General features: G+C 46.6%; 1 protein-coding gene across 1 annotated transcript; it reads right to left on the bottom strand.

The window, feature by feature from the left end:
* Positions 1-9,567: 9,567 nt before the first annotated feature.
* On the bottom strand, positions 9,568-19,050 carry LOC136660032 (chymotrypsin-C-like). Its single transcript, XM_066636986.1, has 8 exons — positions 19,011-19,050; positions 17,436-17,524; positions 15,997-16,094; positions 15,107-15,229; positions 13,635-13,771; positions 13,102-13,247; positions 11,378-11,527; positions 9,568-9,646 (listed from the first exon to the last, which is right to left on the bottom strand). The coding sequence occupies exons 1-8, from the start codon at positions 19,048-19,050 to the stop codon at positions 9,629-9,631; spliced, it is 801 nt and encodes a 266-aa protein (XP_066493083.1). The 3' UTR covers positions 9,568-9,628.
* Between the last annotated feature and the right edge of the window lie 5,551 nt (positions 19,051-24,601).

The following is a 24,601-nucleotide window of genomic DNA, read 5'->3' as shown; positions in this document are numbered from 1 at the left end:
CACCTTTCTGACTCATTCCTTCCACAATCTGTGCCAAAACGCTGATAGTGGCACAGACACACCTGCCTGTTCTCCCACTCCTCAGGATTTTGCCTCAAGATTGCAGCAGCTCTTGACAGCCACCTTCCCAGGGAAGCCCCTGAGCTGTCAATCTGTGAAGAGTGTGGGAATTAAGAAATGCTACCTGACCTCAGGTGTGAAATGGACTAACCAGCATATATTTATGTATACAGCCAGTTATTGATTTAGCACCATCAATACGCATAGCTCTTGACAGAGTCCTTGCCCCAAGGTGCCTGCAATCAAAACTTTTGGCTCTGAGGGAGGTGACAATGCAATGACGGGCTGCATTCAGAGAGGCACAGAATCCTGGTCAAGAGATGTCACAATTCCACCCTGTTCTGCACTCGTCAGAACTTACTTGGAAAACTGCATCCAGTTCTGGGCATCATATATTAAGAAAGTCTTTGATCAAGTGGAGCAGTTTATAGGAAGGCAACTACAGCTGTAATCCTATATGCACCTTGCTGGGAATCAGCCCCTTTGAACACTGTGGGACTTACTTCTAAGTATACATGCATAGGATTTCACTGTAAGACGGTGCAGGGTCTGGAAACCCAGTTGCATGAGAAATGGTTAAAGGAGCTGCGTATGTTTTGCCTGGAAAAGAAAAAACTAGCAGTCCAGTCCTAACTAAATCCCCTGATGCTGTCTTGCTAGAGGAGTGTGTGTTGTATCCTGCTGGGAGGGGGTAGTTCCAGAGGCTTCCTCGGGATAAACCTCCACTCCTTCAATAGGTCTACTTAGAACTGCACTGGTTTTTGGTTGGCGCAACTTTGAGTAGACCTGGGTATGTGGATTAAGGCCTGGAAGGGGGATAGGATAGTGGCAGAACCTTTCCTGCCTTCTTACCGCCCTTGATACCCCCTTCTCCACTCCACCCCTGCCCCAATCATCCCCCTCCCTGCCCGGTTCTGCCAACCCAGTGCCTACCCCCTCATACCAATTTACCAGTTCCAGAGCATCTTTGAAGATTTCTGTCATGCAGCTCCCATCACCCATTGGTGGTTTTCAGCAGTAGCCCAGTTGAGCACAACCGCATGTTGCATTTTACAATGCTGGGAAGGTTGCTGCGGCACCGGAACATGAGTTACAAAAGCACCACAACCTGTTAGGATTGGGTCCTAAGGGGGATATGATAGTCTTCTTCAATGGTCTGGCAGGCTGTTGCACAGAAAAATGGGAGGACTTGCCCTGTGTGGCTCCCAAGGGTAAGACCAGAACCAGTGGGATGAAACTACAGGGAAGTAAACTGAAGTTGGGCAGGAGGAAACATTTTCTAACAGTGAACACTGTTCGGTACTAGAACAGTCTGCCTTTTTCAATTGTGGACTGTCTCTTGCTGGAGGTTTTCAAGCAGAGTCGGGATAAACACTTGTCAGGGATGCTAAAGCAGTTGCCTGCATTGTGCAGGGGGTTGGACTAGATGACCTCCCAGAACCCATGAGCAAAGGAAAAAGAGGGGAGGAAACACAGCAAGGAAAGTGGATTTTGGAGACAGTTTTGAAGACAGAGAATGACAGTGGTGGTACCATGCTGGAGTCCATGGGTGGGCACTTCCAGACGTAATGCTTTGTGGGATTGTCATGCTTTGTTCATTCACTCTTTATGGGTAGAGGGACTTGACATGATATCATCACCTGTCCATTTCCCTCCTGTATTTTGCCCATGCTGAAATTGTCAAGTTGCCTAAGTGTAGAAAAATCAGCTGCTTTAAGGAGAGCTGGACAGCAGCTCAGTGAGCACAAGTAGTGACTGCTATGAGTGTGTCTTTGTTGAGGTGTGCAAGCCCAGCGACAAGAGACCACAACAGAAAGGGCCAGGGGGAGGCTCAGTCTTGAATCCCCAAAACAAACTCTATTCACTGCAGCGCAAAAGGAGCACTGCAGTTCCATTGGTGACTGCAAGTTGGCAACAAGGAAAAGCTTGTGCTCAGGGAGCATGTCCTGGCTACCTCTCTCAGTGACTTCCTTGAAAATAGCCACAGTGCATGTTGAAGGTGGATATTCCCATTTGAGAAAAAGGAAACCTTTGGGCAATGAACTTGCATAGCCCCAGAATGAAAAGGAAACCAGGCTGGGATGTTTGCAGCTCTGTGGGAATCCTGCAGATGGAGTTAAGGAAAGCGATCATCAGCCCTATAACAACATACCTTTGCCTGAGACCTTGAAAAGCTGCTGCCAATCCAAATATTGGAGCTGGGGTGTCCTCCATCCCTGGGTCACAAGAGGAGAATGCACACAGGATCTGTTTTTCCCACAGAAGTCTAGCCCAGGAGTGTAGCAGCGCAAGATGCTGCTTAGGGGAGCACCCAAGGCTTTTGGGGGCCTTGGTGCTTGGTGGGAGACACACAACACTGTATCTTGTTGCCTGAAGGAGAGTGCTAAAGCAGAAACACTTTGAGGGTTTGAAAATTAGAACTGAAGCTGCAAAGAGTTAGAGCAATGAATAAAACAACAGACATGTATAGAAGCGAGATGCAGAAGGAAGGCTGCTGGGATTCAGCCTTCTCTGGCTTTTATTCCCTCTCAAACAATACACAACAGGCTGGGATTTTCCATTCTCTTATCTGGGTTACAATACTAAGCCATGAGTCAGAAGTCTGCATAATAGGGAAAATTACAAGAGGATGCTGAGATTCACACTGGCTATAACTAGCCAGCTCTCTAGCTTAACCGCAATCCACATTCCTAGATAAGATTCTCTATAACATCTTCTTATTAACAGGCTACAGAGCTTCAGACTCAGCATGTCACCAAGACCGCACCGAGTTTGCTCTGCGCAAGTGCAAAGTGTGCTTTGCTTTATTGCCAACATACTAAGGCTAAGGCTAGCGCCTCCACATGAACACTACACAGGAGTTTACTTCATTCTTCAGCATTGTTTGCCAGCTCACTGTAGCCAGGACTCTATAGACAGTTCCTGGTGCTTGTGTTTAGATGCTCCACTTTCATTTCCTGTCTATGCCAAGGGAGCATGACTGGAATCTGTAGGAAAGGGATATGCAAGCATTGCAGGGACTCTGTACACCAGCAATTTTTAACCACTGTGGCACGGTACATTGGTACGCCATGGATGGTTCGCAGGTGCTTGGGGAATGGTCATTTATTCACTTCTCTATCCTCCTTAGGAAGCCAACTGCAGATGCATTTGGTCCAGCATTTTGCACCTTGCTTGTGATTGGAAAGTCCCAGAGGAATGACGACTTGTAGGGAGAATCTCATCCTGGCAGCCAAACAGCTCCTTCCCACATAAACAGACAGGAGTTGGATAGGCAGTGACGGCTCTCTCCTCCTCAACCATCTTTTCTTGCGGCCACATCTCCAAGCAAGAGTTGAACAGTCTAGGGACCTCTTCTGATTGAGGAGGGTGAAAGCAGGCTTCAGTTTGACATTCCTTCCAGTGGAGCACTGCCAATATGTGAGGTTTGTCAAGGAGTAGGAATGAAGGGATGATAGGCCTTAATGAGGATGTTTTTTAACCCAAGATCTTAGTAAATATCCATAGGAAATGATCCAGAAGTTACAGGGCCTGAAAAGCTTGGGGGACATGATTGAGACATACTAAATTATACATGGGAAGGATAAAGTGGATAGAGAGATGCTCTTTACACTCTCACATAACACCAGAACCAGGGGACATCCACTAAAATTGAGTGTTGGGAGAGTTAGGACAGACAAAAGAAACTATTTCTTTACTCAGCGTGTGGTTGGTCTGTGGAACTCCTTGCCACAGGATGTGGCAACGGCATCTGGCCTGGATGCCTTTAAAAGGGGATTGGACAAATTTCTGGAGAAAAAATCCATTACAGGTCATAAGCCATGATGTGTATGTGCAACCTCCTGATTTTAGAAATGGGCTATGTCAGAATGCCAGGTGCAGGGGAGGGCACTGGGAAGCAGGTTGTGTCTGTTGTCTGATGTGCTCCCTGGGGCATTTGGTGGGCCGCTGTGAGATACAGGAAGCTGGACTAGATGGGCCTATGGCCTGATCCAGTGAGGCTGTTCTTATGTCTTATGTCTTAGCTTGCTGAACTGCTGCCTAGTGGCCATTCTTTCCCATGGCTGTCAGGAGCATGGATCTGTGGCTTTATTTTTCCACTGAGATTGAGAATTCTTTGGGGCAGGGTCCCGCCTCTCTTGATTATATCATTCTGTGAACTATCGCATACGTGACCAACACCATGTCAATGACAGGGCTGTCGTGTGGGGAAGACCTCTTTAATTCATCAATGTACTTTCCACATAGTTGTGTGCAAACCCAAATCCCCTGAAGAAAATGCTGCCTTCTCACATGCATGGGCTGCAGCAGGCACCATCTTAAAAGAGGCATTCCCTCCTCTCTCTCTCTCTCTCTCTCTCTCTCTCTCTCTCTCTCTCTCATGCAGGAGGGAATGCCTCCCTTCTAAGCTGGCACTTCTAATCACTGTAAGGGCATTGAAAATAAAATTGGATAGCAAAATTTGAACAATTTCATATTTATCTAATAATAATAATAATAATAACTTTATTTCTACCCCGCCTTTCTCCCCGAAGGGACTCAAGGCGGCTTACAACATATTAAAAACAATTTAAAAAACAAATAAAAACATATTAACACATACTAAAAACAACAGTCAGAGTAAAAAGAATAGGTAAAAAGAGCATAGAGCAGCAGCAAGTCATAAAAGAATCAGGCCTGTAAAAAAATATTAAAAGATGTTAAAAAGATGTTAAAAGGCCACGAACTCAGAAGGCCTGTTTAAACAGAAGGGTCTTCAGGCCTTGCCGAAAAGTCTCAAGAGAGGGAGCCATTCTTAAGTCAAGGGGAAGGGAGTTCCATAGCGTTGGTGCCACTACTGAGAAGGCCCTATTTCTTGCCGCCACCCCACGTACCTCCCTAGGCGGCGGCACTTGTAAAAAGGCCTTCTCTGATGACCTGAGAGGGCGAGCCGGATTGTACGGGAGCAGGCGATCTCTAAGATACCCTGGTCCAGAGCAGTATAGGGCTTTAAAGGTCAATACCAGCACCTTGAATTGGGCCCGGAAATGAATGGGCAGCTAGTGCAGCCGCTGGAGAAGCGGACTGACAGGGTCGAACCGCCTACCTCCAGTAACCACACAGGCCGCCGCATTCTGCACTAGTTGCAGTTTCCGAACCGTCTTCAAGGGCAGCCCCACATAGAGTGCGTTACAGTAATCTAATCTCGATGTCACCGAGGCATGGATCACCGTGGCCAGGTCTGCACGATCCAAGTACGGCCGCAGCTGGCGTACCAGCCGAAGCTGAGCGAAGGCCCCCCTTGCCACAGCCGCCACCTGGAAATCCAGGAGCAGCTGCGAGTCCAGGTGGACCCCCAAGCTGCGGACCTGCTCCTTCAGAGGGAGTGCAACCCCATTCAGCGCAAGCCGATAGTCCAGCACCTGCATCGAGGATTTCCTAACCAGGAGAGCCTCTGTCTTATCCGGATTTAATTTCAGCTTGTTAGCCCCCATCCAGATCCTCACTGCCTCCAGACAGCGCTCCAGGTCCTCAACCGCCACCCTGGAGTCTGGAGGAAAGGAGAGATAGAGCTGGGATAAATCTATGTATTTTGATGTTTCTTTACTGATTTTGTTGCAAGGATTTCAAAAATGCTGCTATTGTTGGCATAGCATCATTAGTTTAGCCATAATTTATGCTCTACAATTGTATCGGACGATCTATATTATAGTGCATTTAAAGGAATACCTCTGTCAGCAAGGCTCTGTCCCTGAGACCTGAATCACGTGGAGACACTCAAACATTTCTTCTTGTTTTGCCTCTTGCACAAGCCTCATCACCAGAAATATCTTATGCCAATTTTGGCGCATCTCCAGGGATGGGCGGAGGCAGATGTGCTGTGAGCCCTTTTGTCAACAGAGGAAAGAGAAACTCTTGATAAAGTTGCCCTTTTTTGTCTATACAGTCACAAGCTCTCAGGAAATGGAAGCAAGAGCTTAGTTCTGTAACAAGCTAGAGTATGGGGCATTTCTGACTATTAGGTTCCACTTTTTGGGTGTGTATCATGGGATTATGGATTGTGGATTTGTTGTGTGATTTTACTTATATATTGTCATGTATATCCCAATAAAGTTCTCATCATCATCATCATCATCATTATAGTGCATTAGACAATAGGATAAATACAAACACAAAATTTAAGAAAACTAAAAAAAAAATTTGACGATTAAAAAAATACTAAGCTCATCATTGAAATCAGCACCTCTGAACTGTATAAGAAACAAAAACACAACAAGGACAATTTTTTGTGTTACACAGTGTGTTGAAACATGCTTACAAAATTTGCTGGCTAATTGTGGAAACTCCTTTGTCTATCAAAATATTGCATGAATGATTAATCTAATTCAGGCATTCCCAACCCTGCACTCCTAGGATCACGGTCGCCTAGCGGGCCTATGGTAGCATCTGCCGAACCACTTGCTGGGGCTGCTGCCTCCTCCTCTCTCTCCATTCTCTTTCAACCACCACCCCAACCTACCCATGACAAGAGGTATGGAGACCAGAGGGCAGAGCGTCTCCTTCTCCTGGCAGCACTAGGAAGACAGCATAGGAGAAGGCAGTGTTGTCAGGAGAAACCTGCCCCTCCAGACACCCACTGTCACTTGAGCCAGCATTGCTGCTTTTTCTCACAGAACAGCCACATCCAGTTCCCTGGTGGAACCTACGGAACAGACAGGAAGCCCATTTCAGTTGTCAGCTACTTCAGTGGATGCCACTGCCCCAGCCTGAGGGGCAAGCCCAAGTTCTTCTTCATTCAGGCATGTAGTAAGCATGAACAAAGCTCCATAAAGCCCCCACCACCACCACCACCAAGCCAGTACTGTGTACTCCATCCTTAAATATTCTGGTCCGGAAAAGCAACTGGATTCTGCAGTACGTGTACATTGTGCAAATTAAGAAAACGTACATCATTTCACTTTGCACAATGTTGGTTTGCATAATCTGGGAGGGGCCGAGGACCACAATTTGGGACCAGGTGATCTGAGGGACCACCTTCTCCCACACATTTCAGCCTACCCTCTTAGGTCATCTGAGGGGGCTCTCATGCAAGGGCCACCTCTGACTCAGGTTAGGGGAATGTCGGCGCAAGGGTGAGACTTCTCCAAGGGGGCACCACAAGTATGGAGGTCACAACTAATGACCTCTTTCCTTATGCCTTTTTTGGCAAGGGCCCAACCTGTTTTTGTTCCATCAGGTGTTTAGGTGATGTGGGTTTGGATGAGCTGGTATTTGCCTTCTGTGCTTCCATGTGATGCTTGCTGTTATAGCAGCAGCTATAGATGCTGCTATTTTTTTTTGCTGACCCCCCCAACTGTATACCATAGTCTTTCGAGACTGAAGGTTGCCAACCAAACAACTGTTTTTACTAATTGTTTTATTAATTGTAAGCTTTGTTGTTATTTTTTTGGGGTGGGGGAAGGGTGGAAACTAGTAAGATGCCTGCGCATTTGCCTTGGCAAAGGAAAGACAGGATATTAATTTCTCAAACAAACAAACAAACGAGGATACTGAAACCCCCTCCCACTGAAATCTTATTCCACCACTGCCCCAGATTCTGATTTTTTAGTTTTTAATTAATGTTTAAATATCAAAATATAAGAATAAAATTTATGGCATCTTTTTTTTGAAGTTGTTGGAGATGCTCCAGCAGCCCGCCACTTTACTTTCCTATTCCTCTTTCTTTTTGAAATCTAGGGAGCTGGAGGAGCAGAGGAAGGCAAAGGCACAATCTCCCTCTGTCAGACTTAGGGAGATTGTGACCCTTTTAATGATTCCCTGAACAGGACTGTTGATGTATTTTTAGAGTGGCAATAGCCCATCATTGGAAAGGAAATCTTCTACCTGTAATAATCTGGGTATTTAGGATCTGGGTATTTAGGATCATTCCCCACTCCCGATAATAACATTTAACAAATTACATATTTTAGGGAGAAAGAAAACAAAAACAATATCCATATGTGAAAATGGGTTTTATTTTTGATATTTTGGAATGACAATAAAATGCCTGGAGAAATGTGCATTCTGCTAGTAGAAGCTTCCGGATCCAGGCTGTCCAACAGGGGAAGAAGACACAGGACTGTCTGCATGGCCAGCTGTGCAGACCACAAGGGAAGCCTGCAGCATGCCTGGCAGCAGTGACCAGCTGTTCCTCTGTGGGACTGCTGACCTACTTGTTCCAGACAGGCCCCTGTGGCTTTGGAACTCTGTGGCAGACAGCGAATGAACTGGGGCAGCCAGATCTCAGTGACACCTGCTACTTGGCTGCCTGTTGGATAACTTGCAAAGGAACAAGAACCCGGCTGGGAGGAGATGGGCTGGCAACCAGGCTTACAGATGCTGCTCCACCTTTGAGACTGTGCACTAAAAACATAGACTTACATCACACTTGACACTTTGATCTTAGAAGGGGATTCCTTCTCCCCACTCCAGTCATTTCTTACATCAGCTGACTCAGGGTGAGACTGCAGAGTTGGAGAAGGGGCAGCAAATAACAACCAAACACAGTGAGGGGTGGAGCATCAAGAGCCAAATAGCCCTGTGGGTCCTGCAACACAGCACACCCGTCCAGCTAGTAATCTTGTCCCTTGGCACTGGCTTGTCACTGACGCACCAAATCCTGTCGGTCTTCCTTTGTCTTGTGTGCAATCAAAGGATGACAAACTTAGTGCTTTCTCTGGGTGTGCGTTCATGCGCATGTGTGCATTTGGGACACTTTTGTCTGTCTTTAAACTGTTTGTGGAAGCCTGAGATCAGCCGCAGACCTCTGCTTTAGATGGCTCTCATAACCGTCATGACACCCGCCCAAACCCACATCTCCAAACTCCTTTGAGTGGTTGCACTACGGGCTAGGGGGTCTTGTCCAGTGGGCGAGATCAGCTCCCCCACAGCAAGCGACTTCATGGCCCATCGAGGGGCTCACTACATGCCTGTAGCCCTTGCTTCAGGCGACAGAGAATGGCCATCTAACCACAACGTTGTCCAGGAAAACTTATTTTCTTTTACTCCTCTGGTTTTCTTCTTTTCCCCTTCTTTCCTGATTCCCTAAAACCCTGGTTTTACTGCAGTATGGTTCACTTGGGGTTGCCCTTGAAGACCATCTAGAAACAACTGCAACTGATGCAAAATATCATGTTGCACATGTTGTAACCAGGGTCAGACGGTTTGACTGTTACTGCGCTGCTATTCCACCTGCACTGACTGCTGGGCAATTTCCAGGTGCAATTTGTCTTGCTTGACTTTTTTTACGATGCTACCATGCTTGTGGCTTGATCTTTGTGCTCCCTTTTGCTGCAGTTGCTCACTTGGTATTCTTGTTCATGTTTTGTTTTGACTGTATTATTGCAAATATCATAATACAAACACAATTTACAATGTGGATACAGTACAGTTGGCTTAAATATCTGTTTTTCAGCTGCTCTGGACACCTCATTTCAGAGAGGAAAGGCTAAGTAAAAATGTTTGAAATGAAATTCAAGAAAATAAATGGTGAGGAAAAGGTTTATTAAGCTACTGTTGCAACAAGCCACCACGTAGTTGGATGCCCTCCTTAGTTCTGGCTTATTTTCTAGTGGAGAAAAAGAGAAAAATGTTTGTTATACAGGTCACTTGAAGAAAATGCTTCTACTATCCACTAAATGACAAGAATGGCCACCTGGGTTCAACCCCATAGCCCTTCCATACCAGGCTTCAGCTTTGTGACTGTGGTCAGCTGTTCTCTTATCTGTGCCTTAGCATTACACAACAAATGTGGGGAGTTTGGGCATCAATACAGCACAAAAGTCATTGCATATTATGAGATTGCATTATGGCAGTGGTTCCCAAACTTTTTTGAGTGGTGGCTCCTTTGACATACTGGGCTATTGGCCACAGCACCCCATTAGGGCTACAATCCTATACATTGTATAGTGCAGTGGGTTTTTCACAAGGATTCTATGACTCCTCTTATTAGTTTCTGTGGCTCCCTGGGGAGCCACTGCTCAAAGTTTGGGGATCGCTGCATTATGGGAAACACATGTTTCTGAAGACATGTACACCCAGTGGAGAATCTAGTCAATTGCATCACCTTTGACACATGTGCATGACCTTTGCATGCAAGTGCATGTAGGAGGGCACATCTCTCCATGAGGTGTTTGCCTCAGGTGGTGGTTTGTCTTCCTGCCTCTCTCACAGTTCCTCCTGCTCCATGTATTCAAAAAGCATTTGGGGAGTGGGTGGAGAAGAGAACCAAACCACATTGCATGGTCAAACTTTTTACACAATTAAAACAAAACCTGCTATTAAAAAAAAATCTGATGACTCTGATATATCCTGATTACATAATTTATATTAACAAACAAAAGAGACCGGAAAAGGAGAGATGATAATCACGGCATGCCTTGAGCTTTTAACCAAATGTGAATGTTAAGCATACCTTATGAGTTTAAAGTGTGCTAAACAAAACTTAAGGGTTTGCATTTTCCTGCGCTTGGGAGAGGAGGGTCTCAGAGGAAGAGGATGAAGAGGAGAGGAGAGTGGGTGGGCTAGAAGCTCACCTCCATACTTAATCTTCATCCCCAAATTTCTTTTCTAATCCAAGGAGCGGGAGCAAAAAGGTCAGACCTGCTGCCTAGTAAAATGGGAGGCAGCATTTGACGCACTGCCTCTGGCACTGACAGGTCTTTGGCCAACCTTCTGTACATGTCTTTCTTCCTGGCACATTCTGATTTAGAGGGCCTTTTCAACATAGTCAAAATGCAATGTGTAAAGTGATTTTTAAAAACCCAATGATATGTTATGTGCATTATTGGGACCAGGGAATGTAAGTAGTAGTCACACAGGACTCTGACTGTGTGACCCATCTTTCTGCCCCTGGCAAAGTCACCATCCACATCAGGGTACCCACAGCAGCTATTTACATGCAATAAAACAAACAAGGTACTAATACCCTGTCTTCTAATCTGGTTGTGAAGTTTAAGAGGAAAAAGAAAGAATGATGTCTGGATTTAGGAAGCTACCAAACTCTTCCTCTGTTGTCGCACTGTGACAAATGTCAGTGGTATGTTCCTTGGGGCAGAGACCTGGCTTTACTTTGTCATGAAAGTATCATGACCCTATTATGAAAATGTGAGTGTAAACACTAAAAACTGGTATTCACCCCAAATTGAAAACTTCCTGAGAATGAGTGGTTCTCAGATTCTGATAATACAGAGTTTGAATCTGGATTAAGAGAATACATGAGTTCCATATGGGAACCATATTTTCCCATATGGAAAATGGGAGCCATTCAGAAATCATGCAAAGTGGAGTCCACCCTCACCTCATTGATCCAGGAGATGTAAGAAGCCACATGGGTGAAAACCGTTGGCTTTTTCTTAGTGTTGCAGCCCAGCCCAGATCCGAAGCTCACGATACCATGTACCTCCCAAACGTTGTCGCTCTCGCAGTTAAGAGGACCGCCAGAATCCCCCTGTCACATGAAAAAAAGCATTTAAAAAAGAATGAGAAAACTGAGTATGCGATATGGAAATAAAGCAAGGAATCAAAGATTCAGAGACACAAGGGAACAGCCATTCACTGGACCAAGACAAAGCCTGATGAAATGAGACCATCACCATATCTTCATGACAGTGAACTCTACAAGCTACTCATGTGCTGCAAGAAGATGTCCTTTCTTGCCCCTGCCCTGAATCAGCAGCCCCTGATCTACTAAGTTAAACCAACAGTAAGTGATGAGTTGGCAACCTTCAGTCTCGAAAGCCTATGGTATCGCGCTCTGAATAGTGGTTCTGGAACAGCATTTAGTGTGGCTGAAAAGGCTGATTCGGGAGTGACAACCCCTTCCACACTGGGAGCAAGTGCAGTCTGTCCCTGGTCTGTCTCCCTGGCTATGGGCCTTCCTTCTTTGCCTCTTTGCCTCAGTCTGTTGGCCAAGTGTCTCTTCAAACTGGGAAAGGCCATGCTGCACAGCCTGCCTCCAAGCGGTCCGCCCAGAGGCCAGAGTTTCCCACCTGTTGAGGTCCACTCCTAAGGCCTTCAGATCCCTCATATTATTATCTTCATATTCAGGAGAAAGAAACTGGCAGGGCTGACTTTAAGCCAATTGGACCAATTGCTCCCAACTGGGTACTGTGCCAAAGAGGCCCCGGCACAGGATAATCTACTACTAATTACTATTTTCTTTTCAAAGGTAATCTGCACATTTTGTCGGTGTATTTGTAAGCTAACAGGTACGCAGTTTTATATTAACATTTTCTTAGATCCATTTGGTCCGTTAACTCGCTTACACTTTTTAAGCACACATTTTGGTTGCTTTCCATTCTACCATGGAGATATAAAGTCTATAATAAATTTTATTTAGATCTTTAAGACTCTACAGACCTTGGCTGTGAACCTGGGACCCTGCAAAAATGTTTCCAATTGGGCCCTGCAGCTCCTGGCCTGGCCCTGATCTGGAACCTAGTGTTTTGCCAAAACTCACTATGACTGAGGAGAGATTAGAACCAGGAGATTCTGCGCTCATTCGCTTACCGTTCGGCTAAGTTTTTTCAAGGTGGAAGCACAATACTCCAAACCAGTGGCATAGCTAAAGGGGTGCAGGGGGTAGCAATTGCACCTCACAACAAGCTTTAGAGGGGCAACAAGCTTAGCTTGACACTAGTGGCTGAAATTGTGAAAACCTTGGTATGCACGAAAAATACCATCATGTTGTATATCATTGGAAAGGTAATTTAATACAGAATGCAATGAAACATACCATGTTTGAAATTCTATATGTTATCAAATGTTATAGCCAAATAACCAATTAACTTGCAAGCTGCTGGGGGGAGGAGGACAGTTTCCCCCCAATTTTCATTTCTTTAAAAGCCCAGGCATGACGTCACTTCTGGTTGTGACATCACTTCCGCGGCATCATGTTGATTTGGCACTGGGCTACATGACCATTAGCTACGTCGCTGCTCCAGATGACTAGGAGCAACTTCCTTCAGAAGGAAAGAGCATGGGGGAAGATGCTACTGACAAGGAAGCACGTGGAAAACTTACGTTGCACCCTGAGACGACGCCATCTCCTCCGGCGCACACCATTGTGGTCCGGATCGTGGAACCCCACCAGTCTCTCTGGCTGCATGTTTGGTGATCCACCACAGGCAGCAAGGCCTGCTGGAGGTTGTCAGCAATGGGGCCATTAGCTGCAGACACAAGGAGAGAAGGGCAAGGAGAATTACCCCCAAAGTCAACCCCACTTCTCTGCCCATGGGTTTGATTTGTGGCTCTCAGTTTGTTTCCAATATGGAACTGATGCACAAGGAAAGAAGTCACAATTGCTCCAGTTTTTATTTATTTTACTTGTGCAATTTCGCAATGGCTGTCAGTTCCTTTGGGTGTTTTTTCCTCTTTCTGTGTTATTGATGTGCATGTACAGTGCACTTCCGTATACTGATAAACCACTGCATAAAAGGGAACTTCTGATAATTGCAGGCAAGCCAGAGGAACGATAATGGAGTGGAGAACCATCAAAGGGGATCATTTTATCTTTTGGAATAATTCCTGCCTTAGATGGAGAGTTTTCAACTTACTATAGAGTCGTCCCCATCCTGTAACGTAGCAGGGGTAATTCTGTGCCAGCACGGTGCCTGCAGGAGGTAAGCAAGAGGGCTGGATCGTGTCGCTGAACTCCACGTGCTCAGCAAGCTTGATCAGGGCAATGTCGTTGCTGAAAGACAAGGGCAGCAGGAGAGAGAGCTGAGTGTCAGCAGGAAGAGCCAGGCTTACCCATGGAGAACTCCAGTCCTCCTGCAGGAACAGCCTTGCAGACCTTCCAGCATTTCACGCATAAAAAAACCCAGAGACCTGCTAATTAATCTCCTTGCCACAGGATGTGGTGACGGCACCTGGTCTAGATGTCTCTAAAAGGGGATTGGACAGATTTATGGGGGAAACATCCATCACATGTTACAAGCCACGATGAGTGTATGCAAGCCTCCAGGTTTCAGAGGGAGCCTCTCACTGAATGCCAGATGCAAGGGAGTGACAACAGAATTTAGGTGTCATGTTGTCTTGTGTGCTCCTGGGGGCACCTGGTGGGCCACTGTGAGGTACAGGAAGCTGGACTAGATGGGCCTTTGGCCTGATCCAGCAGGGCACTTCCTTGGTTATTTTCTTATGCTTGTCACACTGCTGTTCCCACAATCTGCCTCTTTTTTCCCCTTCCACCAGATATGAGATGTCATGATGCATTCAGTATTGTGTTCCCCACAGATGCTCCGCTCACAGATTGGCTATCAGCTGAAGACCCAATCCTATCCAACTTTCTAGGGCTAATGCAGCCATGCCAATGGGGTGTGCATTACATTCTACAGTGGGGGGGGGGGCGAAGACAGTCACAGATGCATCCTCAGGTAAGGGAATATTTGGGGCTGCACTGTAGCTGTATCAGTACCGGAAAATTGGATAGGATTGGGCCCTAAGTTACATTAACGTTTAGCCACAGTGGCAGTGCGCACAGAGGTGCTGGGGAATGCAGTGATCTTGGTGGAAGAACAAGGATTTTGCTAAATACACAGGGAAAAGAAACAGGTTGTGTATAAGGAAATGAAGAAGTAGAGGCATATGTGATAAGATGGTAATGGACGGGTGAAAATGTAATTTAATATTATGCCTGTTTTATTTATTTATTTTCATTTTTCACACCGCCCTTCCTCCAAAGAGCTCAGGGCAGCGTACACAACTGCTCCCCTCCTTTTGTCCTCACAACAACCCTGTGAGGTAGGTGAGGCTGCGAGAAAGTGACTGGCCCAAGGTCACCCAGGAAGTTTCATGACTGAGGGGAGATTTGAGCCCAGATCTTCCTGGTCTAAGTTCACCTCCCAAACCACTACGCCACCCTGGCTCTCAATGAGTTTTGACTCATTTAACTAACCCACTAGCAGACTCCCCCGTGTGATCCCCCTCCCCCACGAGCAACTGGAGTAATTTTTAAGCAGGAGGAGAGCTTGTGCGGAAGTAACGCAGATCTCACCCAAGCCCTTTTAGACATTTGTGAACTCACATGATCAAAAAGGAATTCCACTTCTCATGCACAATCAGCTTCTCTACAGCAACAGCCACAGAGCCTGCCTCTTCCTCAATGAGGTTCTGTTTGCCCAGAAAGACACGATATTTTCGACTGGAGCTGAAAGGTCACCGAGAAAAAGGAAGGAAAAATAAGATTTCCAATGCAAGATGCCTCTTTCTTTCTTGGTGGATCATCTTTAGGGATGCAGTCATCAATGCTGAAGAGCAACTTGTTATGACTCCCCCCCCCGATAGCCACTATGCAACCAAAAAACCCATCTTTAACTGTCTTTGTTTTCTTCTCCTGCTACCAATTTTGACTTTGCAACTTTTGATGCTTCATTTACAGGCATAGCTCATTTTATCTCAGAGTCTTGGGAGCCAGTTGCAATAGATTAAATCAAAAGTGGAAATAGTGAAAAATGGAATTTAAAAAATATCATAAATACAAAGGCATATTAGAGTGCTAGTCTCTGCACGTAAATCCCACTGTGGTCAGTAGGGCTTACCCCCAGGTAAATTGGCATAGGGTTGTAGCCGCGCAGCCCAAGCCTACCCCCTGCCAGTCTGTAGTATGTAGCAGCTTTGATCTCTAGCAGCTTTGATCTCTAGCAGCATCTCCAGGTAGGATAGCGATTAAAACTGCCGGCATAAAATCCTGCCTGGAGAGCTGTTACCAGTCACTGTTGGCAATCCTGAGTGCGATGGACTCATGTCAGACATGAGCATATGTCCATCCTGCCATGTTTAAAATGGACAAATCACTGGAGAAACAAAAGTTCCTGCCTAAAATGAGCTCCAAAGGGACACCCGAAGGGTAGAGTGAGGATTCAACCCAGGTTTATACAACATAATGGATTCTCACCATGCCCTGATTCTGGTTACCTGATGCAGTGAGCAGCTGTCAAGACCCAGTTGGATGCAATTAGGGTCCCACCGCAGGTGTGAGCCCAGACACCATTCTTGTCGTACTGTAGGGAGACCTGGAAAGCCACCCCCACCCCCAAACAAAGAATATTAGCAACATGAGATTACAAACAAGTTGTAGTCCTGTGGTCCATCCAGACGAGTAACCTCTCTCCAAGTTGGTTGTACCTTCTTGGAGTGCAGTTCTGGCTCAACCAAGTAGACCAGATCACTTGCATGAACAAGATTTTTGTTTCGTTAAGGATGAGCAGATTCAGTGGTTGTACTCTGCATCACCCCAACACATCACCCCAGTGATGGACCTCCTCCCATGCAGTGGGCAGGACAATGACCCGGGCGCTGGGCATGGTGATGCATCCATTGCTCCACCTCTATTGGTTTTTTGGCTCATTGTTGGCAACCTTCAGTCTTGAAAGACTCTGGTATCGTGCTCTGAAAGGCAGTTCTGGAACAGCGTCTAGTGTGGCTGAAAAGGCCAATTCAGGAGTGACAACCCCTTCCACACTGGGAGCAAGTGCAGTCTGTCCCTGGTCTGTCTCCCTGGCTATGGGCCTTCCTTCTTTGCCTCTTAGCCTCAGACTGTTGGCCAAGTGTCTCTTCAAACTGGGAAAGGCCATGCTGCACAGCCTTTGGCTTTTTTGGCACAGTTGTTTGGCTATAACTTTTGATAGAATAGAATCTGCTGCATCCTGCAGGCAGCTGGAAACCATGAGGGAGGGAAAGGGAAGTAAAAGAATGTTCTACTTGTCCTCCTCTGTTCCTACATGGTCCCCAATGGATCTATTCAAAGCTGTGCCACCTAGTTAGCAGAGCAAAGGGGGACATGTCAGGGACAAAATGGGGGTTAGGATATTGGCAGAGCTCTCCCTGCTGAGACCCATCCCTGCCCAATGCTAACACCCCCCACTAGAATCCGCCCACCGCTCCTGCCAACCTATTCCCCACGCTGGTGGCTTACCTCTACTGGTGGGGGCAGTGGCAACCGGTGAACTTCCATGTCTTGCAGCAGTGCTTGGGAAATGGCCACAGGCAACCATTTTACGGCAGCAGAAAGCCTTTCTGCTGCTGTAAATGGCTCTGCTCACTGGTCTGACCCTAGTTCGAATCAGGCCATAAGTTATTATGGAGACTCCAAGGGAGAGACAGTTTGTTTTGAACTTTCTTCTTCAAGCTGTGTCAAGGGATCTGAGTCCTTTTCACTCTCTCTCTGGCCATGCATCGCACCCGTTTTCCCCCAAAGGTCCAAAATTCACCCAAAGAGTAGGTATGGTCACCAGTGCCAGCGTTTGGGTAGGCAAATAGGATCTTCTACAAAGAATGCCATCAAACTAATTGATCAGCATTGGTAACAACCGTCAAAATATTGAATACCGCAGGGGGCAACCATCTCACTTTACCTGCCAAGGCCAGCTGTGGGGTTTGGCATCTTCACCCCCAACAACTCGAGAGACATTCGGCAAATAAGCTGGTTTGCCGCAGCTGTAGGCTGGGAAATGCAATATGTGGTTGGGGGGGGGGGGGGAGAGAGAGAGAGAGAGAGAGAGAGAGATGAACCTGTTGTCCACTCATAGTGGTATGTCCTCAGTGACAGTTTCCAGTTGATTCTCTTCCACTCTATTCTTTAACATTATATGGGTTGCAGAACCTCTACATCTTCCAGTGCCCTCTCAGCATTTTCTGGTTTTGGGGTTTTTGGGGGGGGGTGGGGTGGATTTGTTAACGGGACCCTTATTCTCACACCTGAGCCAACCTGGGCATCATCCTTACTATGCGTGCTGGCGTTCTGATGGTCACTCCATACTATTGGAGTGACCATCACCCAATCACCCATGACACTTTCCCCCTGGGATCACCCATGACACTTTCCCCCTGCCTCGGAAAGCATGAGCTCACCCCCCCCTCTATAGTGCCCAGAAACTGGACAGCAGAAGAACATAGGTCCTCCCCTCCATGCTGCCCTCCTGCAGCTATAGTGGCAACAGTGAAGGAGGATTCTCCTGTCCACTGGTGAGCTTTCCCAGTTGGGCACTGAAAGTGGTGCTGGGAAAGCTATCCAGACTGTGGGTGCCCATTATCCTTCACCGCCACTGTTGAACAGCAGTGCAGAGGGAGGGGGTTGAGTCCACTGCTGTTGCCTGTGCCCCGCTAGATCCTCCTAAAGCTCTCTGTTGAGTGACTGGCTGATCTTGCAGAGGGGAAAAGCTGCTCCAGCGGCAGACAGGGAGTGTCCCCCTAGGCCCCCTAATTAGTAGACAGTGGTGGGGAGCAGTGGGTGCTTGCTGCCTCAAGGCTTGGCCAGCATAGGTGAGGGTCTGTCCTTGCAGAACATGGGCCCCCACCATTTACCCAGACAGGTTCCACCCCCGCAGCCATCTCTGGGCATCCCAGTGGCAGGTCCTTCCTGTCTTTACCTGTATCCTTAGCAGAATTTACTGCAGGACTCCTGGCTAATAGGAGTCTACCCATTCCTACCAGCAGTCATCCAGGATGGATGGAGAAGAAGTTGGAGGAGAGGAGAATGGGCTATAGGGTCAGAGATGTCCTTTCCTCCACACTTCCTCTTCTCTCTTCCTCCACACCTCTTCTTTGGAGAAGGAATCAAGGCAGGCACCCCATGCAAGCAAAGGGGCAGTATTAGGCATAGTAGCTGAGGTGCTGAGAGAGAGGGGCTGGGTAACCCCAGTTGGGACCCAGAAAAGAACTTCCATCTCCATTTATATGGATGCTGCAGTGGCAGAAGCTTGCAGGGGTGTCTCTCTTCCCCTCTTGCCTGCACAGAGGTGTCCTTTGCTGCAGTGACCATGGGAACTACAGTGAGCATGGGAATTGCGGAGACCCTGGGAACTAAGAATGGAGAAGTGGTACGTTTGTCCTGCAAAAATGACTTGGGGGCCTCAGTAAAGGATGAAACCTGTCCCCAACCCAGGAGCCACCCCACCCCAATGGTCAAAAGCCACACCAGAGACCCTTACCGTATCCCAGGAGCACAGTGAAGACTGCGAGGGTGAACATGGTGACTGGCAGGTGATGAAGGCACAGCCAGAGGCCATGTGGAGTATTTATAGCAAAAGTCCCACTCAGTCAGAGCCAACCCAGGTTAAGATAAAAGGTCGTATCTGACCTTGCTTGGTTATCACTCAGCAAATATTAGGTATAAGAAAGGAATACTGAATCTTTCAATGTCCATCATGATTGAAATTTGCATTCTGCCTCCCAAATTTTCACTCTTTCTCTAGTTGTGGCCACCTGGCCTCTAAAGGGACCAGATTAGGACCAGCGCCATAAGTAGGGCCCCTTTGAGCAGGCACATGAATGTACACCCATGCACACACATGCACTCAAGGGCCAGCCCAGCCATGAGGACAATGTGAGGTCACAACTCACCAGGGATCCCCATCTCCATCAGAACATTCGCTTCCATTACTCCTCCTCTTGCCCCTTGGATTGAAAAAAGAGGGGACAGAGTGAAAGAGGAAGTGTGGAGAGGAGTGATGTTAAAAGCACAGGAGCAGAACAGAACATTTATTTGTGATCAGTTGGCAGCCCTAAATGTGTTTTAGAAGCAGAGGAAGCAATGACCTTACAGAGCGGGACTCATTCCCGCTCCATTCCCCTCTTTTCCAATCAAGGTTGCAGAAGGAAGAACAGTGGTGGGTGCACTGCTAGGTGAGAGGCCAGCATTTAGCACACTGTCTCAAGAGCCAGGAGGTCCTGGGCCAACCCAGGGACCCACCCAGGCTTATCTGGACCAGGGGAACCTGCCCTGTAAGTTGCAGCAATATAAAATTAATATAAGGAAATACATAATTATACTGAGACTGTTTCTGGCCTCTGTGTGATTTGCATGTTGTGTGGTCTGATGCTGGGTGTGTGTGTGTACGCATGGACTCACATATGTACTCTACTAGGGGATTAGGGACCGGTCCACATGCCCAGTTTACTATTTCGTACCCAGCACCTGCTGAGATATTAAAGGGCTGATGACCTATTGTGGAACAGCAATGCTGTGTTTCTAGAGAATGTATAGATTATAGATCTTAAAGAAAAATCACTGCTTTTGTCCCTTCTTGACCTTTAAATTGGTGGTGGAGAGGCTAGATTACGTACAGTGTGCAGTGTACAGAATATAGTTGAAGACACTCTAGCCCACCACTCTCCTTTCCTGCACACTTCCTCTTTTGCTCTGTCCCTCTTCCTTGTCAATTCAAGGGAGGAGGAGAAGCTGTGGGTGTTGGCTAAATGGCGACTGCCACCCCTGCCAACCCACCATCTTCTAAGGCAACTGCTTCAGTCAGCCTCATTGACGGGGTGGCACCGTTAGGCGAGGAGATAAACATTATCAACTTCTAATGGTGTGCTGCTCTTAAAAGCACAGGAGCAGCAACTAGCAAATGGGTTGGCAGTCTTACTGGCTAAATCCCAAGGGGTTGAAAGACAGGTCTTCTTGGCCCTCTCCTTGCTGCTCAGGCTCTCGCATCACCCGAATGGGTTTTGGAAAAATGCTCCTTTCCCTGCAGAGATCAGCAGCAGCTCCTGGGACCAAAAGTGTTTGTGAACAGGTGGTGCGCGTGTCAAGTCATCAAGCAAAGGTCACTTGTAAGGACACACTTCTCAGCCCTATCATGAGCCAGTGTGTAACTAGCTGGTAATTCCCAGTGCTCTGTAGTACCAAGTAAATATCAAACTGGGAAGGGGGAGGGAGAAAGCCAAGGGAAGCATGGATTCTTCAAAACCAACAGACCGCACTTTTTTTTGGTGCCCAGCCTGATTCTGTCACATTTGTCATGGAGATGCCTGTCGCTAACTGAGGTGCGATGACAGATGATGGAGTCTGGCAGTCTTTCATAGCGCAAAGTCTCTCTCTAGCCTTTGGAATGTTACACCCATCAATGTTTGGGGTGAGAACCACTGAAAGCACACTTAAGCTTTGATTGTTGGGCTGGCTCAATGGGATACAGCTTTGGGGTGCTGTGGAAGAGCCAAGCAGTTGCTATTTTAGCCCCCCACCCCACAGGTGTTACAATGTGGGACGGCTTAAGCACCACCACTTCCCCTCTTATTTCTTATTTCCTTCCCTGATATGGAAGATCACCCTTAACCACTGTCCTCCAGTACTTCCAGGGGGAAAAAAAAATCTTGCTGATATTAATAATAAATTTTAATGCCAATAAAGTTCTCTAAATCTAAATCACCTTCTGAATTTTTTAAAAAATGCTTCATACGTATTACTCTTGAAGCTGTCCTGACAACAACCCTATAAGCACCTTTATGCCCATTCTGCAGATGGGGGAGACTGAGGCTGAGTGCAGTGGCTTGTCTGAAGTGTCACAGATGGACAAGGAAGCTATCTGGATTCTTCATTAAAAAGCACGAAGGGACAAAGACTGGCAATTCCAGGTCAAGCTGTTATTAGTGGAAGCAACCCAAGAATATTTAATAGGCACAGGTGACTCAAGCCAGCAAGCCATGTTCCAGGGAAGGCAAAGCTGAAGTTGCAGGCTAACATCATATCTTCCACAAGAGAAGAGGCTTTGGATACCACAACATGTTTATGAAATATAATTTTGTTTATTTTTGGTTAAAAAAAAATAAATCATACCACTGAAATGGAGCAGCTTTTGGAATCAAAAGTAAAAACATTTTTAACACCATCCATTTAAACATATTGGAAAAGCAGAAGAAGAATGGAAGGAGCGATTTAATACAGTGCTTATGCAGCCCCCTTCCCCAATCCCTGCTATTCGAGACCGCAATCTGAAAAAATAAGAATGCCTCTGACATCCATCACTATGGGACCTTAAAATCTTTTTACCAAAAAAAAAGGTGTACCTGAAAGCAATTCAAAATCACCCATGAAGAAAGGAGTGTTTGGTGCAGAGAGAAATTGGCGCTTTTACCATTGTTTGTTTTTTTGAACAAAGAACAGTGAACATCCACATGTCATAAAAAACAAGCGTTGGCTCTCTGGTTTTTAAAACACAGGTTTGTTCAAGGAGTTTATTACATGAACGGTACAAAGTTATGCATATTAATTAAGAAGTCTTCGTTGTATGCTCAATGGGACTTACTCCCAGGTAAGCATGTATATGATTGTGCTGTAAGGATATCCACTTCCTCTGTCTGAAAACACTGCTTTATTTAGGATTGCCAGCTAATCAGAAGGAAGCTGTCTTAAACGTATACCTTTAAGCACAATGATGTGCTCATGCGGGCAGGTCACAAGTCCCAGGCAGAATTCTCACTTTCTGAAGAACAGAAGGAGTTGCCTTATGCTGAGTCCAACCCATCTAATGGATCTACTACTAGATTAGTGATTCTCAAGGATGCTACCCCTTTAAGGATCCGTAGGCGCTGTTAGTATGGAACTTCTGGGTTTCGCCACTGCTGCCACCGAATGCCATGTAAATAAAAAGACTTTTTAAAAAATTTATATGCATTTGGGGGCAGCAGCAGCAGTGAAACCTAGTAGTGACGTACTAAAGGCGCCTATGGTCCCCGGTTGGGTTACTCCTTAAAGGAGTAGCATCCCAACCAAAAACACACATGCCTGCCCTGGGGGTCATGAACCCCAGGTTGGGAAACACTGTTCTATCTAGTACAATGTTTCTCAACCAGTGCTATGGGTACCACCAGTGGTACTTGAGGTGGTATCTGGTGGTACTTGTGGGGCCCTGCCACCCAGCAGAGAGACCAGGAACACGACACAACAAATAACAGTTAGGAGGCTTGCTGGGCAGAGCTCTAAACCACGCTTCTCCGTGCTCAAAAAAGGCCTCCCACCCTGAGCCTCTTACAGGTGTTTCTCACATCACATCTAGCCTCCCAACTCAGAAGTAACTGGTGATGATGTCATCCCCAGTTACTTCCAGTGGTACTCTGAATAGGTGGACCATGTGAAGTGTTACAATGGAAGACAAACATTGAGAAACACTGATCTAGTGTACTACAGTGGGCCTGCTATATCTGCAGGCTCCACATCCACCGATTTAACCATCCGCAGCTTGAAAATGTAGTCAAAAAACCCTTTTCACCTGCTGTAGCCTCCTGTCATTTCACAGCCCTCTCTGGCTGCAGCACTTGTAAGTTTAGGCAATTAATGCAGGTTCAGGCAATTTGCCCAAATTGCAGGTTGCGTAAATTGCATAAATTTGTGCAATGTCCACAATTCACTCCGTTTTCTCAGCATTACAACTGCAGACTAGAGCATCTGTGGATTCTGCCATCTGTGTGGGGTCCTGGAACCAAATCCTGGTGGATACTGAGGGCGTACTGTACTGTTGACACTGAACGGCAGCAGTTCTACTGGGTTTCAGACAGGAATTATTCTCTGCCCTACCTGGAGACTGAACCTGTGACCTTCCACATGGAAAAATGAAACTCCTCAACTGAGCTACAGCCTCTGTTTCTTCCAGGTTTAAGGGGTTCACTGAAGCAGTCTGCAAAGACTCTTCCAAAACCTGGAGGTGAGCTGTGCTGGGCCACTGTGAGATACAGGAAGCTGAACTAGATGGGCCTTTGGCCTGATCCAGCAGGGCTCTTCTTATGTTCTTATGTTACGTGCTGATACTATTGCAGGAATATGGGCCTGCTGATTTTGTTTTAAGTAAGCACTCCTAGTTTTACTGGTTGCTTTAACAAGTGTAGCTTTGTGCAAAAAAGGAATTTGGAATTACCATCAAACACATTAAGATTCTCTGTTACCAAACCTCACCAGACAGTTGGGGGGGGGGGGGATTGTACCTTTCTCTTTTTAGAGATCACAGTGCATGCAAGAAAAGTATTCCAGATAAACCACATGAACATTTAAAAGCACTTAAGGGTGGTCTCCCAGCCTGAATAGTAACACAGATGGAATATTAAAGAAGAACATGCATGATTCAAGATTTGGGTAGATTCACCCAAAAGATGCAGATATGAAAGGAGCTCTTCTTTGACGATCAGTGCACACCTGCCAGCATGGTTTGGTGCAGTCTCACAACTTTAGCACATGAGTTATTGCCTTGGGAAACACAAACACACATTTGGACTGACAAAGACATCATGTTGGTCTGATGATGACTCTGACTACTGTCACCCTCCACTGCAGAAGGGCAGGTTATCACTGCAGTGCCCCACCAACACAACACCACGTGACATTTGCCCAACACTGACACCATTGCTCGTGGGAAGGCGCTCCACCACACATGGAGGATGGAACACCTCCCATCATCAGACACCCATTTCAAATGGCAAATGCAGAGACACAAAATTAGCAACAAGGGCTGAAAATCTTAAAAACTGAAGCTGGCAACTTGCAAGAACAAGTCCTTCCTTGCCCTAGTGGTTGTGTGTCAAAGCATCAAGCAGTTGCACTACACAACCTGGAGAACAGGGGTGTCAAACATAAGGCCCGTGGGTCAGATGTGGCCCATGGAAGCTCTCTATCCAGCCCTTGGGCTCTCCCAGTACCACCACTGCTGCTGAGCCGTGCTGAGATGCCACTGCCAAAAGGATGGCCAGTATGATAACTGGGCTCTCTCACACCTTGAAAATAGGAGCAGGATTTCCGTGTTTTCTCATTTGC

The sequence above is a fragment of the Tiliqua scincoides genome, chromosome 9, assembly GCF_035046505.1.
Source record: "Tiliqua scincoides isolate rTilSci1 chromosome 9, rTilSci1.hap2, whole genome shotgun sequence".
Classification (NCBI taxonomy): domain Eukaryota; kingdom Metazoa; phylum Chordata; class Lepidosauria; order Squamata; family Scincidae; genus Tiliqua; species Tiliqua scincoides.
This window is presented reverse-complemented; position numbering and strand designations above follow the sequence as displayed.